At 40.1% G+C, this 21,667-nt stretch overlaps 2 protein-coding genes across 2 annotated transcripts; both read left to right on the top strand.

The window, feature by feature from the left end:
* Positions 1-220: 220 nt before the first annotated feature.
* Positions 221-8,172, top strand: LOC104570151 (monocarboxylate transporter 2). The gene is given in 5 exon segments (XM_010217147.2): positions 221-422; positions 4,120-4,263; positions 5,494-6,297; positions 7,878-8,023; positions 8,026-8,172. Coding segments are annotated over 5 exon segments (1,362 nt in total). The 3' UTR covers positions 8,092-8,172.
* Positions 8,173-15,739: 7,567 nt separating this feature from the next.
* On the top strand, positions 15,740-21,004 carry MLANA (melan-A). Its single transcript, XM_010217137.2, has 4 exons — positions 15,740-15,914; positions 18,186-18,282; positions 19,743-19,844; positions 20,803-21,004. Exons 1-4 carry the CDS (start codon positions 15,841-15,843, stop codon positions 20,869-20,871), a joined length of 342 nt encoding a protein of 113 aa, XP_010215439.1. The 5' UTR covers positions 15,740-15,840; the 3' UTR covers positions 20,872-21,004.
* Positions 21,005-21,667: the final 663 nt, after the last annotated feature.

Genomic DNA, 21,667 nt, shown 5'->3' with positions numbered 1-21,667 from the left:
CCTATTTCTAAGTTAATATTTTAAAACAAAACACTGAAATGCTTGCTATATTTTCCCTTGGGAATTACTTGTGTAAGCCATTTCTAGGGAATTTAATTATTTTCTTTAACACTATGACTTTTCCCGATTTGCAGATCTGATAAAAACCCTCACCAGCACCACATCCTAACAACAACAACAACAACAAAGAAACTGAGCTAAGATTTGATAAGTAGAAAAGATGCTGGGCAAAGAGAGCAATTCACTGGATGGTGGCTATGGATGGGTTGTGGTTGTGTCAGCATTTGTGGTAATGGGCCTCACTGCTGCTGTCCTCAAGACTTTTGGTCTGTTCTTTGTTGAAATTCAGCAGCACTTTGATGGACTTGCAAGCATGACTTCCTGGATCACGTCAATAACGATTGCCATCTTTCATTTAGGAGGTTGGTAAAACTGTTATTCTAGCACTTATTTTAAAATCTTAACTACTCAAGACATTTCAAAGAGCTTCCATTAAAAACAAAAACAAAAAAACCTACAAAATCAGAACATGCAAGAACAATTTTTTGCCTTCTCTACAAAAAATGGTATTTGCATCCTTTCATAAAGATGTACCTATGCCTCAGACATGAAATGGATTAATGATGAATCTTTGCATATTCATACAAATCTGATTGCCTTAAAAAAAATTATGTACCTAGGTTGATTCAATTTTCCTGCAGGCTGTGAATGAACCTCAGTGGGAATAATCCTATGAACTTCAGAACTTGTTGGATCAAGCACATGAAGCAGTTTGTCCAAGCTCGCTGATTTCACAGTGACTAATACCTTCTCCAATGCATATAAAACATGAGAGATGTGGCCCTGCCTGTCACATAACTACTACTGCCAAAATGGTGGTTCTCAGTCCTGCTTTCCCCTCATTTCTCATTTTTGACCTCACCAAGACCCCTCTCCTACTGCCCATTGCCTGTTCTGGCACACTCTATGAACCATTTGAAGTCATTAATCTAACAGAGGGATAAGTTATAAAAGAATTCTGTTCACCTAGAGACAGTATAAAGAAGGCAAGACCCTACAAGGAGAGAGTAAGGGAAGAAAGAGCGAACTATCCCAGCCCGTGAACTGTTTGATCAGCTAAACTACCAAAATAACAAGGGAAAACTATCAAATGTGCAATATGCATTCTTTGACTTTTCACTTAGCGGTTCTTTTCAGAGTCCTTTACACCCTTGTAAATAAGATCATCCTTCACCATTACGGTGATGACTCCAAATGTTCAGGCAGGAGCCACGCTGAATTTGTGATGATCTCTGCATGTTCTCAGTTATTACTTATGTAATAAATACTATTATAATTCTAGTTGTGAAGAAACTTCATTGCACAGATAATACATAATTACAGGTATCCTACTCAGTTCACACCTGTCAGGATTATTGTTTGTAATTACAGTACTTATAAAGATCATGGACAACAGATACTCCCTTGAAAAGCATATTCAGAAAAACAAAATCATAATACAAAACATAAAACAAATATTAAGCTCACAAAATTCTACCAGTTCCAAAAGCTGCTATTTCTGTTGCTCAATTTGCAGTATTTCAGCTTTATTACAAAAACAGTTAAGGCCTGTTTTCCCACCTTCTTCATGGACTACAGAAATGAATAAAGAGGAATCTATCACGAATTAGGCCTAACACTGATCTGTAGTGGCACTAGTTTTGTCATTCACACATATGAACTTGATCAGAAAAAAAATGCCAGTGTAAGAGGACTCAACCCAAAAGCTCAACCCTCTGATTTTCTCTATTAAATATTAATTTTCATTACATAGGAATTCATTAAACATATAGCAGATAGAGTGAGACTATAAGCCAACAAAAATTATAGTTGCCTGAACAGAGTCTGAGATTTGTCCTACTTCAAAGGAAGCAGCTATAATTTTCATCAAAAAGGCAGTCATCTTCCATCCTTCAAGACTTTTTGAAAGTAATCTTATTTCTATAAGTACAGTCTGAAGCCCAAATATTCCATAACGTTTTCTTGTAGCAGCTCATGGTTCTCAAGTCACTAGGGAATTTTCATTATCTTCTCCTTCCTTTGCTTCATTTCTAGGGACTAGAAGACTTCCTGCTGAAGATCATCTGGGCCTCCAGTTCTCTGAGCATCTTTCCTGGCCTGGCTTAGCCATTCTTAGTATGTTCCTGTGGGAAATCTTCAGTGTCACTTGTCTCACTATGAAGTATGATCAGTGATTTATTCTTTTTCCCTATTTGGATCATTTGGATCAACAGTAGCCCCGATCTTTTGTGTGGAAGAACAGCACATGCTTCTAAATTTCAGGGTTGCATCTGCAGAAGGCAGTTCGGTTATCGTAGCAAGGATTTCCCCCATTGCATACATCTACCTCCTCTTCATACTAATGTGTATCTCCCACTACTTTTTACTTTTGCACAGTCATTGTTTTCCCCTCCTTATTTATTTATTTTTTATATTGTCCTTTGTTCTTTCAGTCTCTGACCTTAGCAGTCTCTACCACTCCCTGTTCTGGGGATGGCTTCTCTTTCTTCTTTTACCTTCTTTTACCGCATGTTTAATTTCCACCTATCTCTGCTCCTCATTCTCTACCACAAAATCTTTCTCTGTAGTAATATTTCTGCTGAACTTCAGGTCTTTCTCCTATAAATAAGCACTTCTGTGGTTCTTCTTTATTATTCCAGAGTCTACTTATCCCCTTTTTTGTTCATCATATATGTATGACTCCAAGCCTGTGCACGTTCACTACATCTTCCAGACCATGAACAAATCCCAGTATCATTTTTTCATGTTTATCAAAACATGGTATTTCTACTTTAAATGCTGATGGAACATTTGGGGTTTGTATAGTTTCTATCAGGTATCTACCATACATTCTGCAGCTTCAGCACTAGTTAATACCTATCTGCTAGGCTTATTTCACTTGTCAGTTATCAATTTGCCTTCTTTCTTTTCTTAACACAGGCAAATACATAACAGCCTGCCCTTACAAACTCATAAAAAAACTCCTTTGCTGACTGCCTTCTGCTCATTGTTTCTTATTTCTGTTTAGAGCAATATTTTTTATGAATTCTCAGGAATTTTCAGTGTGTCCCTGATCTCCAGTTTCCAGATTCTCTATCATCTCTATGACACTGACTGCCTAAGGATTGATGGTGTGCTGTGTTACCTGGGATCCCTCTAGTGGCTATTGCTGTTTCACAGAGATGTATACCTAATGGTTTCAAACTGTCTCCACAGGGCATGACTTTTGACAACAGGTTTAGTTCTGATCTTGTCTCTTTGATGCTAATGGAAGAATAGCGAGGGAGTAAAACTGATCCTTAATTAAGCAAAAATATTGTTAATCATTTCTAGTGCTTCCAAACAATGTCTAGAGACTGGTTCTTTGTGATTTTGAGGGGAGGAATTTCTGCATCAAGTTATAAGAGTGTCTGAGAAAAAAAACTCCATCTGTAGCTCATGCAACTTTTCTCTCTTGTGTGTTGAAGTGTTCCTTACAGTCTGGTGAGGGAAACAGTAACAATGAAATACAAATTTAAGAAATGAATTGTAGAATTCCTGGAAAAAAAAAACTCTGCAGATTAACTCTGGGTTTTTTTTTGTTTTTTAGAAAGTATTTGCAAACCCATGATCAGGCAAACTCTAGAAATTAAGAGGAGGATGAGTTTTATCCATATAACTTTCATGCCAGACATACCAGTGATGTACTGACAATAATAAAAGTTTTATGGATTAACCTAGATAGTCTATGGCTGAATAGAGCTGTTCTGGAGATAAGATAATGACATGCTATTCTCTTAAAAATGCCATTTCACATATTCAGAATATGTTTTGGAAAGGTCTTTCTTCTCTCTGCTCTCAGGATAGTTACTTTCCTATCAGCAAACATCCAATTTTAGTACCACGTTCTCCTCCTTTTCCAGCAGAATTGTGACATTCTCTCTCACACGCATATCACATATTTGCAGAACAAAACACTGTATTTCAGGTGGGCATTATTCAGCTAATTATTGAAATGCTTTTTTTGATTGTATAGTCATGCTAATGAGATGCATATTCTTAATGTAATGTTATCTTACTCTTATTTTGTTGTTGATCTAGCCCCTGTAGCCAGCTCACTATGTGTGAAATACACTCACCGGGCAGTTGTGATCACTGGAGGAGTCCTTGCTTTTTCAGGAATGGCACTGGGATTTCTTGGACTCAACATGGTTTGGATGTATGCAACAACCGGCTTCCTGCAGGGTATGGCTTTATGGCTCTAGAGACTTTTTTCAATGACAAATCAGAGCCCTTATTACATGGTGCAGATGTAGGAGTTTTAAAATTTGATTCTTATTGTGATTTTTATAACGAACTAGAACCAATAACAAATTTAAATGCTGTTTTCCTCATGTCCTGCTTTGAAAGCAGGAATTTGTCCTAGAAAGCTGCAGTCAAAAAGTATGATAATAATTAGTTGCCAATAATTTTCAGCTGGAAATTATTTGCAACCAAAAATTAAACGCATTTTATTTATTTATTTATTTATTTTATGGAGTGGAAAGTTCTGCAAAGGTATAAGGAACCTAAAGGCTGCTAAAGAAAAGAATATAGAGCTCCCAAATTGTGTATTTTGCATCAAATAGTCCTACATTTTTGATCATAGACCCAGGCCTTCTTTCCAATCATTTGCTTTACTCCAAGTTAAATTAGGGCAGAAAGCTGTCTTAAACAACTAGCAGATATTCCTGGAACAGGAAGAAAAGCTGGCAGGAAATAAAGTAAATCATTCCCAGATCCATGCTGGATGCATGAGAAAATGTCTGAAATTAGAGCCTTTTGGCCGTTCTGGGCCTGCTAGAATGGCTTCTTGGAAGCCATTAAAATTTGAGGAATTTTCTCTTAAGAAAGAGCAGATTCGTAGACAACAAGATCTATTCAGAAAAGGAAGAGCATAAAGATGCAACACGTTAGTATCCCTCATATTTCCTTCCATTTTCTAACCCTGAGCGCAGCTCAACTTATCCCAGAGATCTCCTCTCTGTCCTTAACTGGGCAGAGTCCTCAAAAGGACTCCTGTTAAGCTCAGGACAGAATTAACACTCTGAGGTCCTTTCTTTGTTTTAACCACATGAAAATATATTTTCCACCTAGTGGCAAATTTGTTAAGCCAACTATTTTTTCCACAATTAGAATGCAATACTGTAATGTATTCATAAATGTATAAATAGTAATAATAATAATAATAATTAAATAAATGTAATCACGCTTGTGTTTTGCTACTTAAGCATCAACTTATTTGCATAGAATATGTGCCACAAATAAACTTTAACAAGTTGTATAGCTGAACTGATGCTTCTGCTAGAAACCAAACTCTTTTTATTTTTGCAATTTTTAACTTTGCAAATAAGGAATATTTACTGTTTTAATTGTAACCTTCATGCAACATCCCAGTGGTGTCTGACTGGTGCTCTTTGTACTGGTGTTTTTCAGGACTTGGTATCTCGTTTTCATGGATACCAGCCATTAGCATTGTTAGCCATTACTTCTCCAGGAAAAGGGCTTTGGCCAACGCTATTGCCAGTGCTGGGGAATGTGCCTTCGCCTTCACCTTTGGGCCATTTTTCCAGTGGTTGATCGGTCAATATGGATGGAAAGGTGCCCTCTTGATCATAGGTGGCCTCCAACTCAACATCTGTGTCTGTGGAGCACTGATGCGACCACTGAAAAGCAGCTGCCTCCCTGACACGAGCTGTCCTGACGCAGAGACGCCGCCTGGCACGTGGGCATCTGGGAGAAACAACGTCAAGTCTCTCGTCACACACAAGATCTTCAACTGGATGCTTCTGAGGAGGCTGGAGTTTGTACTTTATGCCCTTTTTGGCATCTTAGCTGCTATGAGTTTTTTTATTCCTCCACTGTTTTTAGTTCCGCTTAGCTACAGCCTGGGAATCGATGAGTCTTGGACTGCTTCCCTCCTCTCCGTTTTGGCCTTGGTGGATTTTGCAGGCAGGCTGCTGTGTGGCTGGTATGCCAATCTGCACCTAACCAGAACCGTTCACCTGCTGGCGATGACCATTGCCCTCATCAGCACCTCCTTGATGCTGCTGCCGCTGGCAAACAACTACCTGTCCCTGGCAATATTCACTGGCTTCTACGGCTTCTTCTTCGGCACCACAGTGGCCATCCACATCACGGTGCTGGCAGACGTCGTGGGCATGTCAGATTTCGACAGCGCACTAGGGCTCTTCATGCTCATTCGAAGCACTGGAGGGTTCCTGGGGCCTCCCCTTGCTGGTAAGACGTAAACTCCTTGGTGTAGTTTATGAGTAGAAAGTAAATCCATACTGAGAAACCTGGACTTGAGACCAAATTTTGCCCTGTTAGCTCAGAGGCACCTCAGAGGCCCAGAAATATATTAAAAAAAAGAGCACTCAGAGAGCATCCAACCTGCATCAAGGCTGAAATGGCCATGAAGGTTTCTGCAGAGCATCATGGCCAACGGCCTACAGGAACCTCGAGGAAATAACTAGAGAGAGGCCTGCCCTTTCCAGACCAAATAATAAATTTGAGCCAACCAACATAATAAATCAGGGAGGGCAGGGTAAAAAGCAGTGGGACAAGAGAGCAGACAAAAAGTTCATCTGGGAAAAACGCAAGAAAACAAACTACCAACTGGAGGGACTTTACAGTGTGATACAGCAGGGAAAAGACCACTGTAACTTGTATGAAGTGGAACTGGGTCCTCGAAGAAAGGCCAGTGGGTGTAATAAGGGCCTGCTCACAGAGTGCAGTGACTTCTTGGTGATGGTGCTGCTTACTAGGCTGCAAATGTGTCAGTCTGAGTATTTTCATTCACTTCTGAATAGATAGGAAATGGAAAGATTTTTGGAGAATTAAAGAGAGAACAGTGTCAAAAGTAAGATGGGAAGGTCTGAATAAAATACAATTATAATAAGATTTGTATGTGTAGTGTCTGGTCACTAGCACTGGTTGTCTGGGGATCTGTACAACCCCTTGGTGTATATATAATAAGCTAAAAAGAATTATCTAGGAAAACTGAAAAGATTTATGTCGCGGGAGGAGGCGGGGGCTTACTATTAAATGGTGAGGTTATGAAAGAGGAGGAAATCCTAAGGACTTTTCCTGCCTTTCAGCTTTACTTTAAAAGCAGAACCTAAAGGATTTGGTTTCAGAGCTTCTTTGCCTAAGGCCTGATGTTAGATTGGAATAAGGGCTAGAGAATGGACCAAGTCTGGAGCACATTTTCAACGGCAGGAAACCAGCCAAGCAGCCTTCATTAGCACAGAAATGAATCTGCAGACGTACCCACGGAGCAGCCCATACCACTGTGCTAGGGCTACAGTATTATTATTTTTTTTTCAATATGATGCATCATAAAAAGCTACCTGGAAATCAGTTTTTTTCTCATTAACTTCTGTGATTTTGTGAGAAACGATTAACAGGAAAGCAAGAAGCACAGGAGTGAAGTTTTCAATCTCTGTCTCCCCAGTAGAGGGCCTCTCCTCTCTCTCTTTAAGCTCTCAGACGCTGAAATTATGGTCCAATTCCAGCAACTGAGAACAGCTGCTCTGCAGAACACAGGATTGCTAAAATACATATATTTTTTGCCATTACCTTTATTATCTGTTGTATTTTGGGTGGGAAAATACTTCAGACTGTAGACCATTTTGTCTTACTAACAACCTTGCATTATGCAAAATAAATGAGAAGTGACTTTTTTTTTAATTTAGAATTGCTATATGGAGTGATAATGATCTATGCATTTCTAACATAAGAAGCTGCAAAATGTAGCATGTCTCCTTTCCCTATGAGAGGTTAACATTCGTGTTTGTGTGTCATTTGTTTCTGTGCAGGTCTGATTGTGGACATGGCTGGAGATTACAGAGCAGGCTTCTACATGGCAGGAGCCATTCTTATCCTATCTGCTGTATTCTTAGTTATTTTAGATCAATTGCAACAGAGACAAGAAAAAGAAAACCAGACTAACACTAAATCAGAAAAAAATCCATGTTGCCCTACCCTTTGCTACAGAACAGGAGATACCAAGAGCATGATGTAGTGGAGTGACTCCATGGCACATCTTGCAACATCTCAGGAGTTGCTGGAGTGTTTTCTTTTCTCCGAACTCAGCATCATTAGGATCTGTTTAAACTGATGGATGTATTGTGTGGGAATGTGTGAAACTCAGGAAAAATGTCATTAGTTTACAAGTAAGCAACACCGGTAACCATTGCCTTATTATCTTGACACTGACGTTGCGTTTTGACCATGCAGGTCTCCAGCACAGCCCCATGAGGCTGACATAAGGCAAAGTCGGTCTCAAAGAAGCTGCCATGAGGTTTGTACCCAGCAGACCAAATCCCTCCCCTCAAATACAGACCCAGCTCTCACAGCCAGGCAGGGAAAGGTGCCAGCTGGATGTCCCACATGTTTAACCTGAGGCAAATACTGTTCAGTACTTTCGTTCAGCAAATTGTTTATGAAAGCGAAAGTGCATGAACGCAGCTGCCAGTTAAAAGGTTTGCAAATGATCAACCGGCAAGTGTTTGAATCCAAATGAACTTGATAAACTAAAGAAAAACATGAATAATTAAATTTAAAACAGACAAGTACAGCTTTAAGCACCAGGAGGAGTAAACAAACTACCCGCACATGAAAGAGGGAATGATTTATGAGTAAGGAGAACTAGAGAAATTAGGTCAACTAAATAACTAAGTGAGGTTGCAGCTTACTACAAACTAAAAAAGAACTCCAAATACCACACTATATTAGAAAAGGCAAATGTCTTTCTGTGCTGTAGTAGGATAGAGGCAGTAGTAATGCTTGAGAGGCTTTAAACTGAAAAGGAACATAAACTGCAGAGAATTAAGGGGAACAAGAATCAGAAACGTTTAAAAGTGTATTGTGAAGATAAATGTCAAGACATTAGGTTTGTGTAAGTTCAGAACGCAGAGGGCTGTACAGGGCATGAAAACAGCCTTCAAATCTATAAAACACTGATCCTGAGAGATAGGATCAATTCCTTTCTTCCTTAAGGCGATTAGTAATTGTTGGAGTTTGTGTCAAGAAAGAATTACATAATTGGAAGGAGCTTCCTCACTAATAAAGACAATGAAGCAGAGGTGTGGAAACCAACTGCTAAGAATAATATGAAATCCTAGAGATATTCATAACAGATCATCAAAATATGCTCAATTCTGCTTCAGACTTGGGGGATGGACTGGGTGGTTTTGTGAGGTCCTCATCGGTCCTGCATTTCAATCATCCTAAGGACAATGTTTGCATATATTTGTAATGTTTGCATATATTTGTAATTTTGGGAGAATGTTTGATTTATGATATTATAAAGAAGCCTGTATATATCCAAGTCATGTGTTTCTTTTTGTAATTTTATTTCATCTGTAATGAAGAGAAGGTAAAAAAGGGTAGAAGGATTGGATCTATTTAAACTCAATAATAAACAACCTAGCATTTAAAAGCTTTAAACCTATTGCAAAAAATGGTAACTGCTAGTTACGAACTTCAGCAATTTCTGTCATTTAAACATTTATCTATAAAGCCAAGTTTAACATGAATCATTCATACAAAATAATAATGAGTTTTTTAGGAAACTTCAGTTCTTACGGGAGGGTTAAAAATACCTCCGCTTGTTCTTCCTGGGTGTGAAAACTACCTTGTGCCTTGGCCTCTACCATGAGAAGAGCAAATGGAAGGTCAATGATACAAAGCAGGAAAAGAAAAAGATAAGTCTTTCTCTACAAGAAGCTTGAAAATATTTTACTACTTTACTCTTTTTCATATAAACTGTTCCTTGAAAATGCAACACAGGCCCTAAAACCTATATTCCTTCTCAAGAATCACTGCAGAATTTAGCTGCATGAAGTTGCTGAGGGTTTCGTGACTGATTCTCATTTGAGAAAAATAATATTCCAGGTCTTGCCCAATCCCTCGTAGCAGCTCAAACCCACACTGCCTGGGCCGGGCCTCACTTCTACTGTACTTGTATCTCACCATGAAGGACAGTGAGTTAGAACCACCAAAGGTGCTATGGGTCACCATGTTTCTCAAGCATATGCCACATCACATGATAAGACTAAAGTCATATCACTTATGCTGAAGCCTATGAAGCTAAACCCATGAGCATAAGATACCGCTAAGATCATCTGATCTGAGCTCATACACAATGTTGGCCAATGGGCGCTGGTCATTAGGAAGGCAGGTGACCCTGCTGCTTGGAGTCCATTTCTCAGCCCTAGAAATCTGCAGGAATATGAAATGCTACTGCTCTCTGCTCTCTGCTACTGAGAAAAGGAGCTGGTTTATTTCTGTAACAGGTCATGTAACAAAAATGTCAGAATTGCCAGCATGGTCTAAGCCATTCTCATGTCATTGCACTGGATCTACTGTCTGATCCCTTGTTGCATGCAGAGTACCTGGATTGAAACATTCACAAGTGTCATCAAAGAAACTTAAGTTCTTCGTCACTTCTACTTGTTTTCGTTAACCACTTGGCATCATGTCTGTTTTACTGATTTAAGGATCAACAAACCTTCTCCATGCACTAGGATCTACCAGACTTGTCACACATGAATTTGCATGAAAGAAGTCAACAGAAATATGAACTTCACTTCACAAATATGAACTTTGCTTGTCATCAATGCTACTTGAAGTACAAGAAATTATCTTTACACCTAGGAAAATGCTTCCTGACTGACAGGGTGTTTGAACACTGGACCAGGACGCACCGAGAGGCTATGGAGCCTGACTGGTCATGGTCCTGGGCAACCCGGTGTTGCTGAGCAAGGACTGGACTGCAGGACCTCCAAAGGGGCCTGCAAACCTCAGCTACTCTGTGGATACAGTACAGGTGCTGCCTCCTTCTCCGCTCTGCCAGTGCTTCGGTCCAGTAGCTAAACAGGAATCTGTTTTAACTTTTGGTCACTATCATTGGCTCCAGAGTAGTGAACTCTAGTCCTGCTGCTTGTCCTTCTTCCACACCCTTTGCAGGAAACAGCAGGGACTTGCCACTGGGGCTCGCTCTGCCTGGTTTATTTGCAAAGCAAGATGTCCCCTGTCCTGGAAAACACAAAAAGCTGCTTGGTCATCCTGGGTTCAGCCAGCCACTAAGAGTGAGCAGCAGCAGCACAATCCCCCCTCCTTTGATAGGGCACATTCCTCCACAGAGATCCTGCATGATGCTGAGCTTTGGTTTTACAGGGCTGAGCAAGGAATGCACAGCCTAGCTACAGGACTGATTTCATTTCTGTGGAGAGATCACAGACCAAGTCAGTCGTAGGTTGTACGTCCTGTGTGGTGGGAAGAGGAGAAGGAAAGGCTTGGCAGTCTGCTATAGCTCTAATGGAAAACTAGCCTACAGCATGCAATAGCATTAAAAGTGATGTGAGGTGAAGAAATGGGAGAAATTCTGTAACAGTGGAAACTGGATAACTGACTTCCCAAGGCAGCCTCTACAGCCCACAGCCAGGCCTGGTCTGGCTGGGTGGTACCACAGCATGGGGCAGACTGCATAGCAAACACTGTGCCCCAAGGCCTCCTCTCCTCCTGGCAGAGGAGCAGGAGGAAGTAGCAAGAGTTTCGCAACCCACTCTCCACTCAGGGCTATCCTTGTTCAAAATTCACTTTCATCAGCCGCTTTCAGCAGTTCATGGGGAAGGAAAAGGGACTTGAATCTATACCAGAGTCCTCGCTACTCTGCAGGGCCTTGAGGACCAGCCTGTGCAAGAGATGGCCACAGACAATGGGCTGGCACCTGCAGCCCGGAGACGCTCGTGCAGGGAGAGGCCTGCTCTGCAGAGACCTTCGAGTGATGGGGGGCAGCAGGAGTCCTCTGCCCCTCACCTTGCTCCTGCACTGGTGCTGGCAGGGCCTCAGTAGGTGTCTCATAAGATGCCACAGACCACGGAGGTGCTGTTAAGGGATCACACTGGAGGCCTGTGAGGCTCCAGCTGGCTCCACTGTGGTGCTCAGCAGGTCTGTAGCAGCACTAGACCCACATGAATGTCAGAGTTTGGAAACAGGGCCCTGCAGAGAGGCTGCAGGAGCAGCAGCTCTTCAGGGAAGTCTTCAGTCTCCCTCCAGATCTGCCACATGTTGTACCCAGGCAGCAGCTGGCAGGAAAAGCAGGGGAAGGAGGAAACAGTTGGGTGCCGAGACAGGACTAACCACTGGCGGACCACTACAGAGCTCTTGTCCAAGTACCCAAGACAGAACGGTGGGATAAGGCCCATGTGGCAGGAAAGGTGACCACTCCTGCAGTGTTTCAAGGAAAAAAATCTAGAAACAGGACATAAAGAAGAGTTATTCTGAGAGCCACAAAGTGAGGGGGAGGTAGGGCCCAATTCGCTGGCCTTGTCCCCATCTCTCGAGCTCCTGTTTTAGCCGCTGCTGCCCCAGCCCCCAGCGAGGCTGTCTTCTCCCCATCTGGGCAGAGCACCTCCCTGAAGAGCAGCAAGGCACCAGCCTCCCTCTCTCGTTCCTCCTCCCAGTGCCCTGGAGGGGACCTGGCCGATAACCCAGACGGTTCCTCCCTTCCCTCAAGATCCACATAGTGGCCGTTGACGTCTACTATGGAACATATCCCGTGACAGTAGCGACCTCAGGAGAAGGGTCAGCAGTTAAATGTGTATCTATACTGAAAGCAGGCAAGCTTAGAGATAACAACAATAACAACAAAAAGGGGCCTGCAGTTCAGGTGGCAGCAATTTGCAGGGCGGCTTCCTTTCAAAAATACTACAAGCACCATTTAATGTTCTCGCGCAGCCCTGGACGCCACATGATATTTAATTCAAAGTAAACCCACAAACCATGTTTAATGGAGAGCTGAGTATTCTCAGCACCAACTAGTATAATCCTCTTATCCACTCTTACTATACTGGGTTATTTGTTAACGTAGATGCAGCACTGAAAAGCCCAGTTTCCACTGAAATTCCTGTCAAACACACACTAAAACCTTTACAAAACCAGGAATCAAAGCTACTTATGTTTCTTTGCTCTATCTGCTCTAGTGAACTTCAAATGCTATAGAAAAACAAAGACTATCAAGGCACATAAATAAATAAAAGTCATAGAAACTCATACTATAAATCAGTGGAACAGAAATAATCACCATTCTGTTTAAGAGAAGAACTAAATATATTCTTTTCATATCTATTGTCAGGCCTCATCAGACCATCAGTCCAGCTTGCCAGAGGCCATTGGTTACCAAAGGAGGTCTTGACTGCACTGGTCTCTACCTTTCCAATCCTCTTCTCGTTTTGAAATGCTACTCACTCAACACAGGGCTGAACTGCCAACAAAGGTCATCTCTTTGAAATGATAACACCTGTTGAACATGCAGTTAAGTTCCAGTGACTTTACATCAATAGAATTAGCAGCACGCTCAGAGAGAAACAGGTTTAGTAAAAGATAGCAGGGATCAGAACCACGACATGGTGTCTCACCTCACTCATCATATATCCAACTTCTCAGTAGCAGCATTATGTGTTTACATACCACAGACCTATGACAAAGTTGTTGTCTTTCTTCCACCTCCCTATACTATGATGAGAGTCCTTCAGAAGATAGATAAACTATTCAGTCAGTTGACATTTCCCCTAAACCCGCAAGGCCTGGGGCAAAAAAAGGGCAGAGATGTACGGATTTTGTCATAACATGGATTTTCTCTATATTTCAGCTTTGACTTCAACAAGAACAAAGAGTACTCTTCATTCAGCATCTTCTCTCAGATGTGAAGTTTTTATTGAAGAAAACACATGATTTGTTAAGGAATTATATGACATTTTCAAAGCACTGCACAAGGGCTGGCAATTTTCTATGGGCATTTACTGGACAGCAATAGCATATCTTACTGCTTTGCACACATGGGGATCTACAGAAACTTTGCTGCTTCTTTCACATTTTAACCTCCTATTAAGTTCATCTAGGATAATGCAAAAGGAGCACTGAACCATTTGGCCAGATGAGCAATTTTATGCATTTTTCCTCCTCCCTTTACTTCCCCTTATGCTTTGCTTTGAAAATTGATGGTTCTAGCAAACAAACACAATGAGATTCTCCTGGTGTTTATGCCACCTAAGGCATAAACACAAGGATTTTCAACATCATTAAGCAAAAGGACGTGCTTTTTCACGTCCTTTGATGACTGAGGAACAGTCTTTCCTCTCCTAGCACTGCACTCACCCCAGAGAGCTGTGTTACAATTTCCTTTTGATTTCCAAGGAGATAAGTCCCTCACGATCTCTCATGCTGTGTGATCTCTCCTGTCCACTTTTGAATCTATCAGCCATTCTGTACAACATTTAGAGACAAGTTTAAGGCCTCAGAGATAATGAATAATAAAGCTCCTTCAAGCTTAAAAAGAAAAAAAAGACTGGGATGGAGTAGAGAAGGGCCCACATTAATGGAGAAATGGGAAGCTGCTCCTTCAGCACAATTTAGGTGCACAGAGCAAGCCATGCTCACCCACGTTAAGACACTTCTATTACTGTGTAATAGCAGCCAGGTTAGAGTTTTGCTCCAACTCTGCTCGTTTCCACATGCTCTTACATAGTCTAACATATGTCGGTAATCAAAACTTGATTTAAACCCATACGAAAATTCTGACCATCCTCTGCCACAAAATAACCAGTCCTAAATCAAAACAAATTTTAATTTAGTACTTGCCCGCCCCTTCTAGCAGCTTGTATTGATTAGGTAGATAGGGCACATTTTTGAGCTGCTCAGTAGGAAGGAAGGATGTGGACTTTAAGTGAAAAGTTGTCTTCTTGCTTCTTTCATGCTCATTAATGCAGTCAGAAGTTGCACTGAAAGGAATTTAAACTCGTGATAGTCATAAGAGAACAGATCAAAGAGGGAGAAAAAAAACCCAACAAATCAAGCCAAGGAGAAGAAAGCTGTACATGCCTTTAGCTAGCAGACAGAGTACAGGTCTGAAGGAGGTAAGATTTGTATTTTTTTATTCTATCCAAACTTTTCTGTATTGCTTCATAATTACGCTTCTGAAGAGGCTTGACCTGTTGATAGTGAGTTCAAAAATGTTTTCTTTCCTTGGCCTGAATTTTCTTGAGTAGTTTCGTTGTTCTTTAACAGTACAAGGTGGGTAGATTAGTTGGATACTATCAAATAGGATCTGTTATTATGCTATTTAAATGAGAGAAATATTGTTAGTTGTATGTTTTTCCATCACTATATCTAATCAATTCGATTTTTAGCTATTCGGACTGATTTTAATCAGATGTGTCATTCTCCAAACACTGGAAACTCAAATTACAATATAAATTCCCTACCGGTAGAGCATCTAAATACAGATTGTCAAAAAATATAAATTTGTGGTTCAGCCCTGGCAGTGTATGCTGACTGAGAAATTGGCCTTTGAGAGCTTACAATGAATAGAAACAATGAATTGTAAGGATAATATTACTTTTTCTTTTGAGCACTTTTCCAGTCCAGACAAACTGCATCATTTCTATATTAATAAGGGATTTAGTTCAGAAATCTGCCATCATTTAATACCTAAAGCAAGCACTCCGAGTTCTCCAAGTTACACTCAGGTGCAAGTATCTTGATGTTACTGGAACTATTCGAAGATAAACCCCAGCTATGGTTTGAGTTCTTAGTTTGAGATAGTTGCATACATATATGTCTGATTCTGAAGGTCATATTGCATCAGGACCCCGAAGTGTGTCTGTCAAAACAAAAATGTTGATACTAAGTCATGCCTTAGAGGTAACATATTGTTCACTTTGCTGAGAGTCTATATTTCTATCCTGCAGGTTTCAACAAGACCAAGCTCACAAAATGCCCAGAAAATATCACCAGTCAGATGGCAACTATTTCAGAGTGAAAGGCCACAGCTATTTTGCAGCAGAAGAGTAAGCATAAAGCAAAACCTAAATTAGCATATAATCCAGTGAAAATTTTTACATTGAAATTTACCAAATAGGATTAATTACTCAAAAACAAAACAAAACAAAACAAAAAAGACTGTAACTGTGGAAGGCAGAGGAGTAATATTCAGCTGTTTTGTAGCTGTCTGCAACGTCTGTTGTTTCAGTATCTTAAAGAGCATTCAATGGCTGAAAAAAAAATTGGAATGGCATAAACTCCAAATCTAAATTGCAATTCATTAACCTTTATAATAGATTTACTAGGCTTATTGACGCTTATTTCAAAATATTCTTTTGACGATGTTGTAAGGGGATCTTTTTACAATAGATTTTATCTCCAGATTCATATACATGCTTTCAGAAACTCAAAGGGATATTATCTCATTCAAAGGAATAATGTGAGTGAAAACCCCAGGGAAATAGTAAAAATACTGTTAGAAGGTGATGAAGATATCGATGTCGTACAAAAGTGACTCTCAGTAAATTGTTCCTGGGTGGAAATCCTGCTAAGGACAAATTCAAGCTAAGACTTTGCTAGCTCATGGGGAGCTGGGTCCTGGAGTGCTGGTGAGGTGCTACTACATTAGACATGTTTTTCCAAAATGCTTGGGGTATCTGGAGTGGAATGTGTTTTTGGTAGGGGTTTACCAGTGCCCAATCTTGGTGACTTGTGCTGCACATAGCCCGTGACACATTTTTTTTTCCATGCTCATCCATTGGCACAAAGACAAAACAAAGGTGAAAGCTCTTTAATGGTATTCCCAAATAATTTCAGTTCTCCGAGCCATAAAGGTGACCGGTCACATCTCAGCATTCTGAACTAAGCACAATCATCTCAAATTGCTGTGACTCCCAATGCTCAAATCAAAGTGCTTATGCAGTTTTTCTGGAGATAGTAGGGGACAGTCACTGTCTCATTCCAGGACTGCAAGGAACATTCAAGACATTGCTAAATAAAACCTTCCAATATCATAGCTGCAACTTTGACTGAAACTGCTAGGATCTGCAATTGCACTTTCCTACTTACTGATATAGCTTCTAGAGAGGTAGATAGGCAGTTAGACAGCAGATATGCAGTAAAATTACCAGCTTCAGAAATGAGAAATTCTGTGCTTCCAGGGGAATACGGACTATTACCAAAGCACTGGAACCTTAGAGAGAACAAAAGCCTGAAAGGGGGAACACGGTCTCATAAGCAGAAATGGAAGCAGCTGCCTGGGGAAGGAGGCAGCCCTTTGGTTTCAGAGCGATGTATACTCCACAGACTGCCCTTCTGGGCTTGGCTTCCTGGAGACAGTGACACAGCCAGCGGAGCCACCTCTTACCTTCCAAGGTCATCAACTGCACCTGGGCAGGAAGGGAGCTGTTTTCTTGGACAGGTTACCAGATCTCCACCCAATACAAATTACCCTTTTGCACGTGCACAAGTGACTGGCAGGATTCAGCTGTGTGTGATAAAACAAACCCCTCTGGCTCTAAGAGGCTTCCTGCTTTACGCTGAACCCGGGCAGCTGACATGCAGAGACAACCTTCTCTGCCACACGGATCTCCCTGTGCTCACACTTCTCAGGTCACGGGCACACAAGGAGGAGACAAATCTGAAATCAGCAAAAACGATAAGAAATAGATACAATTATTCTCTAAAAAGTCGCAGTTCATTTCTCAATCCCAATGGAAATGCTTGGTAGTAATTACTGTGAGCAACTGGATGCAAGTGAGTTATGGTAAGATACATAAACCAGTGTTAAGATGGGTTTATCCCAACTCATGTTGCCACCTTTTCTTCTGCCCTCTTTTCCCTTGAGATGATTCCCAGACTTTTCATGCAGCCATTGTTTTAGTCTCTCCTTTTTTGATGGTTACTTATCATCCTTAATAAGGGGTGAAAAACAATAGAACAGGCTAAGAACAGAAAAACGGGGAGCTGTTTTCTGTAACTCTTAACAGAGAGAACATTGGAATGGGAAGAGGATATTTTTGACCAGGAACTTGCAGTAATGTTGCTTTCTGATAAACAGCAACAGTGCCATTCCTGAGCTGCTTGTAAGCAGTGGGAAAGCTACCTAACAACACGTTCTGCTAAGCCTGCGTTCCCACAGTGACACCAATACGATGCCTAGCGCGTCCCAGAGCAAGAAACGGAGTATTACAGAACACCTTGTGAATAATCTTTTAATCACTTACTTTCATTCTTCTTGCTACTGCACGGATATATCTAGTTCTGTTGTTAATTATTTTGCTTTGCTTTCACCACAGAGCTCTTGGAATTGGAATTTTCATTGTGGTGCTGGCAATTTTACTTATCTTTGGCTGCTGGTACTACAAAAGACGCAGTGGCTACAAAAGTCTGCGGGTAAGCATGGCAGCTCCCTTCCTCTTGCATTACTTTCCCAGCATTATTATAATTATCAGTATTACACTAATTCACAGAACATCCAATCCGTAATAGGGCACTCTGGTCTCCGGCAGTCCATACACAGACATATACAGAGGTATGGAAATGCACAATATGAAACAAGCCTGGCCTGGAAAAATTTGCAAGCTAGGCAAAAGGTTGAGAAGGGTTAAGTGATCACCCAACTTCACAAAACACATTAGTGAAAAAAACCACGTATCTATGAACACTATATTTTTGATTTACATAATACCCTAAATGTTCTGTGAATTTCTGCTTGAAAAAATGGCATACTCACTGTTCGTAACATTTATCTGTATATAAGGAGAGATATGAAGAAACTGAATTACAAAGACAAAAGTAAAAAGTAACTGCTATAAGTAAGCTAAGTAAATATGTTCATATATGGGTGATGCATAATCTATTTGTGTGAAAGCTGACTTGCAGTTTTGGCTACTTGCTTGCAGTTTTAAGATTTACAAAAGAAGCAGGACACTTTTCAGTTTTCTTTCTTAAAAATATTTAAATTTTTTTTTGCCCTTTTCAAAGATACTAAAAATCTGAAATTTCTGGCCCACTCTAAAAAATTTGTTGTTGAAGTCTCAAAGTTTTATGTTCTGAGTTCAGTTCTCTCTCCTGAAAAAGCAAGGCAGTTTCAAATCCTTTAGAATAATTTACGATAAAATGTTTTAGTTAATTGTGCTAGAAAAATATAATCCTTTTGAATTAAAAATTTCTATCATCTAAGCCAGCAGCTCCATTTCTTACTCCAACTTTGTCCCATTACTTCTATAGACACATATCCAATATATTCCCATACTGGCAGAATACATAAAAACTGATCTTTTATTGTTAAATTTTGGAAAACATTTTTTAGTGGATTCATTAAAAATAGGATTTATGAACCTGAATTCTTCTATGCCTTCTTTGCACATCATAGAAAAACTGTACAATCTACTTCCAAGTCTCTTATCCTGCCTAAGGCTGTTAGAGATGACACAGAATTTCAATAAAAGAAATAGTGAAAAAGAAAAAAAAAATTGAGAGTAAAAAATATTTTCATTGAGAATCTGAAAAAAAGAAATGTGGTAACAGAGAGGGGGATAGATTCAGATGGTGGAGAAGGTGTTTGTTCCTGCAACAATCCTGGATATAGAAAAGTGTGATCCTCATTTTTGCTAGTGATATAGCTGGATTTTGTTAGAGGAACAAATAGAGGACAGAGGGAACGCATTAGCAGGGACAGCAAAAAGTGATGTGCAGGCAACCTCTTCACTAGCTAGCGCTGTGTCCGGTGCTAGCACCACTGTTGTAACGGATCCTGTGAAGCTGCTGCCAAATGCTGAAGCTGGTTTTTGCTCCAGCGTGAGTTCTCTTGTCTCCTCACCATCCCCGCGTTTCCTCACGCTCTGCCGCAGAGCAAAACCCCCAGCGTGGGCACAGTGCGAACCGAGGTGGGAGAGGGAGCAGCCCTGGACTGCAAGATGCCCCTGCGGGAGTACAGAGACCTCAGCCCTGCGGTAAGCTGCAACCCCAGGTCTCGTTTACGTACCACATGGCAAGACACAGCCACAGCTTTGGTGCACAACTGATGGCTTCTTTCTTTCTTCCTGGGATTGTGCTCTGTGGAGTAGGACCTCACAGTCCCTATATTAACAGTTAAAAAGGGAGAATTCTGTGCAATTTTTACCATGACAAAAACTACTAAAGTAGTTTTTAAAAACTACTCTTCAGAATCTTTGTTTTTTCAAAAATCACCTTTCACCTACTCTTAAGCTATGTGATCATTACACAACCTACTATTTGTGAAGTAACATAGCACCCACTTGCTAAAAGATACTTCATAAATATACATCCAATAGAAAGCTTTCAGATGTTATGCCATTATGGCAAACAACAAACAAGTTGTGTCTGGCACGCTCTAGATGATTGACAAAAACTGTCAGGGAATATCATAAAGCAAGAACCAAAATGCGCAGGTACTCATAGCTCAAATTACTACAGAAAGATTAATATTAGGGCTGATAATCTAAAGAAGTTAACCCAAACTAATTGATAAATAGACATGTCAAGGTATGGTTGTGTTTAAATAGTTTGAGAAAAGAGGATAGAGTAATTATGTTACAATTTATAAACAGTTTTAAGTGGGCTGCCAAAATTGTTAATATTAGCAGTCATCATATATGCATGATGAGTCTTAAATGCTTTAATAGAAATCTGAAACCTTAATATATCATAATTTCCTTTAAATATTATAATATAGAAAATTCTCTCTTTGGGTGGATATAAAAAAATCAATTTAATATGATGCAAAACCAGAAATGCACTAAATTCCACATCAATAAAGACATAAAAAACAGCTGTTATTTTAAGCTATAATTGTACATCTCAATGCAAGTGAATATAGTTGTATCTTCACCATCATTTCCTTTTACCTCAATGTTTTTCACATTTTCATCTTGATTTTCCTTACAATAGGTACCCGATGCTCCACCAGCATATGACAAAATTGCAGCAGAAAATTCGCCACCACCTTATTCACCATGATAATAAGAAAACTCAAGCTCTGTGCCTACAAATTCATTTTCTTCACACTTCGTCTGTGTTTCTTGTACATGCTAAGCTTTCTTTACAGCTAAAAGAGTAATATAAGTCACATGCTTTCGTTAGCAATTGCTGAAAATTATTCCCACTTAGTTCACAGAACTAGATCTTGAAACATTTCAATATAGCTGAATGTGCTTTTGTTTTAAAATTCTCATTTCCTATAGTGATATTAAAACAGCATGTTCAAGCCTGGTATCTTGTGTCTTTCGTAAATCTACCAAGAGCACGTACATTACACTGAGTATCAGCAAAAGTGTCAACAAAAGTAGAAAGTGTTGGAACTGCCACTTTTTTCCATCTTCTACATTTATTTTCTCTTTGTTTAAAAACGACATAAGTAAACTATTCCCTAGAAAATACTGTACAAAAATCCTTCACAAAATGGACAAAAACAGTTGACAAAATATCCTGTCAAAAAACCCTAACATTCTCCTTGCCAGCCGTTCTAAAAATGAGCCTGTGCTACGAGGCTACGACACGTACTTATTTCACGTCGTTTTTTTGCGTATGTGCAATGAAACAATCCCTCATGAAACATAACACATGATGCAGGCAACATATGAACTTCTGCTTGACGTCGACATTATTTCATACCTGTCAGTGGGTACAACTACTGCCACCTTTAATTTTGTCCTGGCACTCTTATGAGAAAGCAAGAGGGCCCATTATATACCAAGCTTTAAGTGTCATTTGTTTATAAACAATATGAGAAAATGTGTAAAGCTCATGCTCCTTG

Source organism: Tinamus guttatus, unplaced genomic scaffold (assembly GCF_059628265.1).
Source record: "Tinamus guttatus ecotype Peru unplaced genomic scaffold, ASM5962826v1 Tinamus_guttatus_pri_ptg000794l, whole genome shotgun sequence".
In the NCBI taxonomy this organism is placed as follows: Eukaryota; Metazoa; Chordata; class Aves; order Tinamiformes; family Tinamidae; genus Tinamus; species Tinamus guttatus.
This window is presented reverse-complemented; position numbering and strand designations above follow the sequence as displayed.

Bases quoted from the DNA above. Each gene is read 5' to 3' on its own strand.
- MLANA (XM_010217137.2), top strand. From the start codon at position 15,841: ATGCCCAGAAAATATCACCAGTCAGATGGCAACTATTTCAGAGTGAAA. The intron at 15,915-18,185 runs GTAAGCATAAAG...CTTTCACCACAG, and splicing joins AGCTATTTTGCAGCAGAAGA to AGCTCTTGGAATTGGAATTT. The intron at 18,283-19,742 runs GTAAGCATGGCA...GCTCTGCCGCAG, and splicing joins GTGGCTACAAAAGTCTGCGG to AGCAAAACCCCCAGCGTGGG.